We start from the raw sequence: 9,648 nt of genomic DNA, 5'->3' as shown, positions 1-9,648 counted from the left end.
AGCTATTTGTGAAGATTGGATTCCCTGGGGCATAACTATGCACAGAGCACATCCCACAAAATAGGTTGCTGAGGAGATTCCGGTGTCAGACAGCTCTGGGCTTTAATTCCATTCAGATTTTACCAGGATGTTCAGTGGTGCAATATACCCATTGTACTGTAGTGTTATACATAGGCTGTGTTATTCTGGTTTAAGGTGGGTCATACACTAGGTTGTATTATTCTGGTTTGTGCAGTAGTGTTATATATTGGGGTGTGTTATTCTCGTCCACGGTTTAATGCTGGAACAATGGCTAAATCCAGTGAATAGTTAGGTTTCTCATACTGTATCAATGGTTACATATTCGTAAGTCCCTGAGTGACCAATGACCTAGTTATTGAACCTGTGTCTGCCTGCAAATACCAAAATTTACCAGAATGCTTCCCATATCCTGGGTTATTGAGTGCTGACTAACTATTGCAAGCTAAGGTTTTATCTGCTTGTCTGGTGCTTATTTTGTTCCTGAGTGGTGCAAATATCACACCGCCCCCAGACTAAACAGAAATAACCATCATCTAAATATAAGTCACCAACATGCTTTTTATTCATCTCTGTAAAAATATCCCACGCACGAATATAGCCCCCTCCCTCGCGGTCACTGACTCTTACATTGGTTGCACTGGGATGTTCCAGACAATCTAGCATCTTCCATGCACCTGAGCTTCATTGTAGAGCTCCGTGTTCCTCTACACAGTTTGCCTATTCACTTGCGCAGAGACATTCACCTGGTAACTAACAGTTATGATTAAACCTTATACCAAAAACTGACCCTTGAACCTTACCACAAATGTCATCCTCGCTGAATCACACACACACACACACACACATATATACGCTATGCTCGTAACATCCCATTGCTTTGCATTAGATACTCACATCGTAAAACAAGCTAAACAAAAGTCAGCCGGTCAGCTCACCTTCAGATCACTCCGCACTGGATCGCACGTGTTCCTCTGGTGCGGTTCTGAGAACCATTTAATATTTTCATTCAAAATAGAATTTCGGAACAATTTGTTGATGAGCAAATGAGGACCAAAAATGGTACCATATTTGCCCTGTAGTTTTGCCCCGTGTGGAAAATCACAGTTCTGTAGGTGGCAAAATATTTTATGTTTTATAAATACTAAATATTTCATAGGGACATCCAAGGTGGATTAATGTGTGTGCTTGTATCTCCGCTATCTTGCGCTAAGAGTAATTTGACATTACGTTGAGGAAGTGCTTTGTCTTAACTGCTTTTGTGTGCCGATAGTCAGCAGGCTTTGAATGAGTGGTGAATTCTCCCACTTCAGTCACTGTCTCACTTTACCGTATCGCACATGACACACTTACAGAAAACCAGACAGGGTTTACACTCTGGTGACCCATCCATCGATGCACTAATTATAGCTCGCACCTCAGTGTGCGTGTGTAAAAAAATTACAACGGAGAGGGTCTGTCTCACTATGGTTCTGACAGTAAGTTAACTCATTCAAATGACTGATTGCCAATTAGCCTCCACTCTCCCCCCACCCCACCCCTCCCCATAACAACTCTGGAGCGTTTTACTCAACTTGCCTTTTGCAGTGGGGAACGAGGGATTTGGTTGGATTCAAGGAAATGGTGGTGGTGGGGGGGGGAGATGAATAAAAAAAAATCATTGGTGACATTGCTGGTAATGTCATCTGTGGAGCTTTGAGCAGCTTTTGATAGTTTACACTTTCAGTGACACTTCCCCGAAATCCAGTCAGTCTAAGGAGGTCAGAAAACGATTCCGGGAAAGAGTCAAACACCTTCCTGAACTTTATAGTAAAACTCTGCGGTGCAACTGCGCTTCCTCTTGTAGCGTGTAGTGAGGAGACCATATCTGGCTCTGAACGTAAGGCACCCACCGCAGTCCCAGGCTGGTTTACCATAAAGCACGTGTGCTCAGAGCTGGGGTGAGAGAGACACACACACACACACACGCATGCACACATATACACACACACAGCAAACACTGCACACAGTCCTCAGTACAGGCACAGAGCACACTAGGGTGAGCGAGTGAGAGAGAGATAAACACACACACACCCACAGAGCAAACACTACACACAGCCTCAGCCCAGCACAGGCACAGGGCACACTAGGGTGAGTGAGACAGACACACAGACACACACCCACAGAGCAAACACTACACACAGCCTCAGCCCAGCACAGGCACAGGGCACACTAGGGTGAGTGAGACAGACACACAGACACACACCCACAGAGCAAACACTACACACAGCCCTCAGCCCAGCACAGGCACAGGGCACACTAGGGTGAGTGAGACAGACACACAGACACACACCCACAGAGCAAACACTACACACAGCCCCCAGCCCAGCCAGGAGCAGACTCTCTCACTGTCCCTTTCTCTCCCCCCACGTTTTTTTCTCCACCAGGCAGAGAGGCGCTGGATATTTTCGGCTGCATACATAGATCTATTTTCATCTGAAAACACAACATTTCTTTGCGATCGCAGCAGCAAACGGGGACCAAACCCATCACATCTCTTGTGAAACGGTTCGTGCTGCAACAGAGTTAGATGATTAGCCAAAGGATTAGAGCCAAAGTTTATTATTTTTTTTATAAATAAAAAAAAATTAGATTAATTAAAAACATACAGGTTTGTTTGAAAAGACTTTTTTTTAAGACGTAAACTGATTGTTGTAACAGCAAAAGTAAAGGCTCGCAAGGTGCCACCTCGCTCTGAACTCTCATAATAATAATCCTCGCGTTTGATACAGCGCCTTATCACGTCGTTGAGACGTCTCAAAGCGCTTCACGGGATACACTGTAAAGCGAAGTGACTGTGTAGTTGGTGGGCGAAAGATGCCAGCCAATTGCACGCAGCAGCGTTCCACAAACAGTCGCGGATTGAGTGACTAAATTATTATTTCTCCCCCCACTCAAAAAAAAACCCTCTCTCCTGGGCTTTCTCTGAACTGGAAGCTGCCCCCTCATCCCTGAGATGACGCCCTCAAACTCCCCCCACCACCCTCCCTACCCCCCGCCCCGCCCCGTCCCCCCCCCCCCCCCGCCCGACCCAACCGGGCGCGCTGCCAGTCTCGTTCTAAACCTGCTGTCATTTCGGGTAAAACTCCGGGCGCTGCGGGGAAACCAGCCCGCGTGGCTTCCGCGCCCGAGCCTCGCCGGCACTCAGGACGCTGCCCACGAAGAGACCGGCGGCAAGTCTCGCCTCCTTATGAGCGGGAGAGTCTCTTTAAGTTTCCTTTAACGCCGAGTCTCTTTACAGAGCCGGGTCGGAGTCGCCGTGAGGCTCGAGCGTGAAAGACGCCAACGGCTGAGTAACGCTCGCAGGAAATACAGCCTTGTGCTTAACCTCCCGCAAACCTTCTCCCCCCCCCACCCCCACCCCCACCCTCTCCCCCCTTTCTTCTTCCCCTCCCCCCTCCCCACCCTTCCCCCCCCCCCCTTTCTCCCCCCCTTCAAAGGACACACACAGACAGACACACAGTCACACACCAAAAAAAAAACCAACAACGTAAACACATTTTGTAGAAGCGACGAGAAGTGAAACTGAAAGTGAAATGGGAGGATTTCTCGAGAAGAGACACCTCGTTTGAAACCAGAGCCCCAATCATTTCTTGGAAGTGCTCCTCCATCACCTCCTCCCCCCCCTCCCCCCCCCCCCCAGAGCATCGCCTCCCCCCACTGACCCCCTCCCTCTGTAACTCTAAGGGGAGGAGTTGGGATAAAAACCTTTTACAGGAGAGAGAGAGAGAGAGACTCACACACACACTCACACAGAGAGAGAGAGAGAGAGGCATTGCCACTCACACACACTCACACACTCACTCTCTCTCTCTCCCCCTACAATAGCCTCTAAACCCACACCCACACCGACACTGACACCGACACCGGGACCGGGACCGGGGGAGAGGTTGTGGTATAACTACTAAAGGAGCCGAAGGGGTATTTTTGTTAAACAAAGTCCTTCCCCGGTGTGTGTGTGTGTGTGTGTGTGTGTTTGCACAGTGCAGTGCCCGGAGCGGCGCTGAGCGGCAGTTGTTCCGATCACAGCGATCGTTTTTGATGCAGAAGAGGTAAGAATCCGCTTTCAGCCCCAATTCATACATCAGAGCCCTCAGTGGGTACTGTGGGTTGTACGTATTGTGTATAGTGTATAGTGTGTAGTGTATAGTGTGTAGTGTATAGTGTGTGTAGTGGGCAGTGTGTGTGTGCAGTGTGTGTGTAGTGGGCAGTGTGTGTGTGTAGTGTGTGTGTAGTGGGCAGTGTGTGTGTGCAGTGTGTAGTATATAGTGTGTGCAGTGTGTAGTGTGTGCAGTGTGTGTATAGTGTGTACAGTGTGTGTATAGTGTGTGCAGTGTGTGTAGTGTACAGTGTGTGTGCAGTGTGTGTGTGTAGAGTGTATAGTGTGTGTGTGTATAGTGTGTGTGTGTATAGTGTGTGCAGTGTGTGTATAGTGTGTGTATAGTGTGTGCAGTGTGTGTATAGTGTGTGCAGTGTGTGTATAGTGTGTGCAGTGTGTGTATAGTGTGTGCAGTGTGTGTATAGTGTGTGCAGTGTGTGTATAGTGTGTGCAGTGTGTGTATAGTGTGTGCAGTGTGTGTATAGTGTGTGCAGTGTGTGTATAGTGTGTGCAGTGTGTGTATAGTGTGTGCAGTGTGTGTATAGTGTGTGCAGTGTGTGTATAGTGTGTGCAGTGTGTGTATAGTGTGTGCAGTGTGTGTATAGTGTGTGTATAGTGCGTGCAGTGTGTGTATAGTGTGTACAGTGTGTGTATAGTGCGTGCAGTGTGTGTATAGTGTGTGCAGTGTGTGTATAGTGTGTACAGTGTGTGTATAGTGTGTACAGTGTGTGTATAGTGTGTACAGTGTGTGTAGTGTACAGTGTGGAGTCCTGTAGCTCAGTGGTTAGAGCACTCACTTTGCAAGTGAGAGACCTGATTTCAATTCCCGGCACAGGGTGAAACCTCAGGCAGTTTCCTTACTCCACACAGAGCCCTAATAATAATAATAATCCTCCAAAACAATAATAAATTGGTCATTTTCAATCCACGACCGTTTGTGGGACATTGCTGTGCGCAATTGGCTGCCGCGTTCGCCCACAAATATACAGTCAATTCACTTTACAGAGTGTTCTGTGAAGCGCTTTGGGACGTGAAAAGCACTATATCGAATGCAAGGATTATTATTATTATTATTAATGTGTGTAGTGTACAGTGTTTGTGCAGTGTGTGCAGTGTGTGTGTGTGTATGCAGTGTGTGTAGTGTGCAGTGTGTGTGTAGTGTGCAGTGTGTGCAGCGTTTGTATGCAGTGTGTGTAGTGTGTATAGTGTGCAGTGTGTGTGTGTGTAGTGTGTGTGTGTAGTGTGCAGTGTGTGTATGCAGTGTGTGTAGTGTGTATAGTGTGCAGTGTGTGTGTGTGTGTGCAGTGTGTGTGTAGTGTGTGTATGCAGTGTGTGTAGTGTGTATAGTGTGCAGTGTGTGTGTGTGTGTGTGTGCAGTGTGTGTGTAGCCGGTGTGAGCAGTCAGGTTTGCAGTGACTGAGTTGCGGGACATGTTGGAGGGCCAGTGGCCGGTGCTGTATGTTGCGCTGAGGATCGCTGTGGCTGAGAGTGTGAGTGAGTGAGAGAGACCCGGTGGCTGATGGTGATGGCTGATGGTGATGGCTGATGGCTGATGGTGATGGCTGGGCAGCGGCCAGACTGACTGACATGGCTTTAGACTTGTGTGCGGAGCTGAAGTTGCTGTTGAAATGTTTTGTTGGAGCTGAGGAAAGTGGGGGAGAGGGGGGGGGGGGTCGTGCCCCACCCTCACCACCATGGGTGTAAAGAGGCAGTGAACATTGAGGCTGAAGCTCTCAGCCCCTCTCAGGCACTACAGGACAGGACAGGGAGAGAAATGCTCTACATTACAACATATAATGGCTCTCAGTTACACCTGCAAAAAACAAAAAGTGTGTGTGTGGGGGTATTGGAAGGGTTTGGGGGGGAGAGGGTATTGAGTGTGTGTGGGGGTGAGAGGGTATTGCGTGTGTATGAGTGTGTAGGGGGGTGGGTATTGAGTGCGCGTGTGGGGGTTAGGGGGGGTGGGGTGGGAGGATAATGAGAGTGGGTGAAGGTATTGAGTGTGTTTAAACCTGACCTGCTTTCATTACATGTCAGCCCGGGGATTGGGCGTGGGGCTGAGCAGTGGGGGGGGGGTGTGGGGGGAGGGGGGGAACCTTACAGAATTGTGAGCGTGTCTGTGGCACAGGTCACTAAAGCAGAAGTTGGTGACACATTACACTCACAGCGCTCGCCTATCCTAACCTGTGGCTGTCTTAAACCTGCCCATGTCACAGCGACAGGTCCGCCTTCTGATAACCCATCTCTCAACCACAATAAGAGCTCGAGGAAACGATGGGAAGACAACCCCTTATTATTGTTACTGTGCTGACTTTGAAGTCTTCCAGGAGCTCACAGTCTGACTGTCTCTCTCTCTCTCTCTCTCTCTCTCACAGGACTGCTGTTCTGCACTGCAAAGAGGCTGCTAGCGATGGGAGCCCACCCCAGCTGGTGGTTGCTGTAGGATGGTGGCGGACAGTGATCTGACTGACAGAGCCGCCAATGCCAGAGAGCGACTGCAGCCTCAGATAGTGGAGGTCGCGGAGGCCGGAGCCCAGCCTGGACAGCCTGGAGAGCCGCGGGACGGGGCCAGACACCAGCCGCAAACTCACTTCTCGACGTTCAGGTCTATGGATGATTACCTCATTGTCAACAGGGCATCCAGGTACCTGGAGGCCAGTGGGTTTTACTGGGGGCCGATGACAGTGGAAGTTGCTCACAGCAAGCTAAAGAGTGAGCCTCCGGGCACCTTCTTGATCAGGGACAGCAGTCAGAACAATTGCTTTTTCTCGCTCAGTGTGAGTACCCACGGCGAGGCCATCAGCACCAGGATACGGTTGCGGGACGGACTCTTCAGGCTGGATTGCCACAACGAGTCGTTCGACTGTGTTATGAAGTTAATCGAACACTTTACAGTCTCGCCCCAGAAGTTTCTCGGCAAGCCTCTTCGGAAGGTCAGGTTGCAGTCTCTGCAGGAGATCTGCAGGAAAAGGATTATTGAATCATTTGGGAAGGAGAACACTGCTCGGCTCCCGTTAAATCCATTTTTCAGAGAGTATCTTGACGTCTTTCCATTTCGGATTTAAAAGCAGCATTATCCCCACCAGGACACGTGAAGAGGAGCTAATGGAACCTGGGCATTTTGGAGGGATGGCCGCAAATACCTGTCGTGTCCACACCTGGATTACTGCCTTTTGTAGCATCCTGTTTTACTTGAACATTCTAACTGTTTACATTGAAACGATATGTTTACACTATGTGGGACTAAAACTCCCATTGATACTCTCTGCTATGCAGAGTTTTGACAAACAAGATATTTTTTTAAATAAAATAAAATTTATGATGAACATTCTACAAGTTAATTTTGTGCATGTTTTGGGTTATTGTAAAACGGACCCTGCCTCGTGCTCCTTAACCACTGAGAGACACGTCCATTAGGAATCCTCGGATCTGCAGGTGGGAAGTTCGTCAACAGGTCCCCAACACACCAGCCTTACAGTAACAAGTCCACTCTGCGATTGGCAGATCGCGAGAAGTAGCCCATAGCAATTTCTTTTTTCAATTTAAATATTTCTCTCCGCTATTTTTTTTTTCTCCTTCAGTTTTCTCTTCTCCTGAAACCACAGCCTGGCCTATAGTTAGGGCCGCACAGCTGGATGCGACACGATAGCTCCCGAGCTGGTGAGTGCGCTGGAGCCGCTGTGTACTATAGGGCTCCATAGGGATAAATAATGTCAATGATGTGCCAACATCGCATGGAGTGTGTAACGTTGGCTGAGGCAGGACGCCCCACTAATTTCTCTGCCCCTTTTATGGGTGAAAATGTTTGGCTTCCAGATGTTGGAATGGTGGGAATTCACTGAGATGAGGATCCAATGGGAAGTTTGATATTCTCACTGCGTAACGAGGTTCAAATCCTTTTGTTGCCCTTTGAACCCAGTCACTGTTAAGCTTTGCTGCTGCCTCCATGAAGCATCTGACTCCTGGGGTGCGGCAGAATTTGATGGCGGGCAAGGTATTTGGTGGTTGTAGGGTGTATTGTGGATGGTTGGGGCAGGAGTATGAAGCAAGAACCAGGGTGTGTTTGCACAGTAAGAAACAGAAAACTGCACAGAGAGAAACAGAAGTGACAAAGCAAATGGAAAGGAATAGAGGGAAGCAGGAATAATTGATGGTCTGTAAATCCGTCAATTGGCTCTTTGTGGTTTAGACATGATGAGATGGCATCCTCTGCAAACCCCAAATACAAAAACAAGTGATTCCACAGAAACTACAGTAACTCCTGATAACTCATCATTCCAAGGATAAAGGGCTCAGTGACTAGTTATCCGCGAGTTTGGCATATGTATAAATACTGTACATAAACAGATGCGGCTGGGAGATTGACAGCATGACGACTTAAGTGGTAGTGACAACTTGAGCCAGAGTCGAGTTATTAAGAACTTAATGTCCTGAATAGAACGGTATGGAAACCCGATGGTCCAGAAATACTAATAAACAAATAAAGAAGGGCATTTGGGTCGAAAACAAACAATATCCTGTTCCCAGCAATAAACCGCTTCCTGTGGCCAGGACTGTTACATTGTGTGACTTTGCAGGATTATTTCAAGGGATATAAAAAGCGCTGGTCAGGGAGTGTGTTGTTTCATTTCACAAAATAATCCCTGTCGTGCAATTCAAAATAATCTCTATTGTGTAGCTTGTTTGCGAAGGTGTCATTACAATGATAAGCATCGAGCACCTGAACGACAGAAAGACACTCACACACATAGAATTATCCAAGTGAAAAAACAGACAGCAAAGCGAGCGAGAGAAAGAGAGAGAAGCAAACAGACACAGGAAAGAGAATCGAGTTTAGGCTGAATCACAGAGCTGTTGGGTCCAGTAATGCTCACAGCCTCAGCGCACAAAGTGCTCAAGAACTGACTTAAAGTGGCGTCCGACACGCTGTGTACCAGGAAGGTACACCCCCCCCCCCGACTGAGTACAGTAACAGTCTCGTATTCCTGTACCTGCAGCGCTTGAGAGCATCGATGGCAGAAAGGCCGTCAGAGAGTTTCACTTTCGTGACATTCGGTGTTTGAAAACTTTGATCTGAGTCAAATTATCAACCAGTAAAAAAAAAGAAAAAGCACCAGTGAGGAAGGGAACTTTTTTGAAATTTTTCCTTTGAATCATTACTTCAGATTCATTCTCATAAAAAGACCTTGTTTGTCTTGTTACACATTTGCCAGCGCGAGCGGTTTTAGTTGGTGTTTGTTCAGAGATAGTATTATTTTACTCTTCAATGCTAAAGCTACTGGAGACATCACAAAACCTTCACACTGATGTTGCTTGCTCTGGCTGGACATGCAGCGGAAAGCTTGCCAGGTCTGTGATTCAGTCTAAACTAGATTCTCTCAATGGCAAATTATATTCTTTTAGCTGGTTAAACTCCAGCAGTTACGCCCAACACATACTCTAGCGTCTCCAAGCCTTGGCTTGTGTCTGTTCTCACCTAATGCAAATTAGCT

The 9,648-nt window shown here is 47.8% G+C and overlaps 1 protein-coding gene across 1 annotated transcript; it reads left to right on the top strand.

The window, feature by feature from the left end:
• Positions 1 to 3,913: 3,913 nt before the first annotated feature.
• Positions 3,914 to 7,440, top strand: socs1a (suppressor of cytokine signaling 1a). The gene is made up of 2 exons (XM_007904882.2): positions 3,914 to 4,109; positions 6,532 to 7,440. The coding sequence occupies exon 2, from the start codon at positions 6,601 to 6,603 to the stop codon at positions 7,219 to 7,221; it is 621 nt and encodes a 206-aa protein (XP_007903073.1). The 5' UTR covers positions 3,914 to 4,109; positions 6,532 to 6,600; the 3' UTR covers positions 7,222 to 7,440.
• The last annotated feature ends 2,208 nt before the right edge of the window (positions 7,441 to 9,648 follow it).

This window comes from Callorhinchus milii, unplaced genomic scaffold, assembly GCF_018977255.1.
Source record: "Callorhinchus milii isolate IMCB2004 unplaced genomic scaffold, IMCB_Cmil_1.0 Scaffold16, whole genome shotgun sequence".
In the NCBI taxonomy this organism is placed as follows: domain Eukaryota; kingdom Metazoa; phylum Chordata; class Chondrichthyes; order Chimaeriformes; family Callorhinchidae; genus Callorhinchus; species Callorhinchus milii.
Note: the sequence above shows the minus strand (reverse complement) of the source record. Positions and strands in the feature narration are given on the sequence as shown.

Coding starts and splice junctions, on each gene's coding strand:
- socs1a (XM_007904882.2), top strand. CDS start 6,601: ATGGTGGCGGACAGTGATCTGACTGACAGAGCCGCCAATGCCAGAGAG.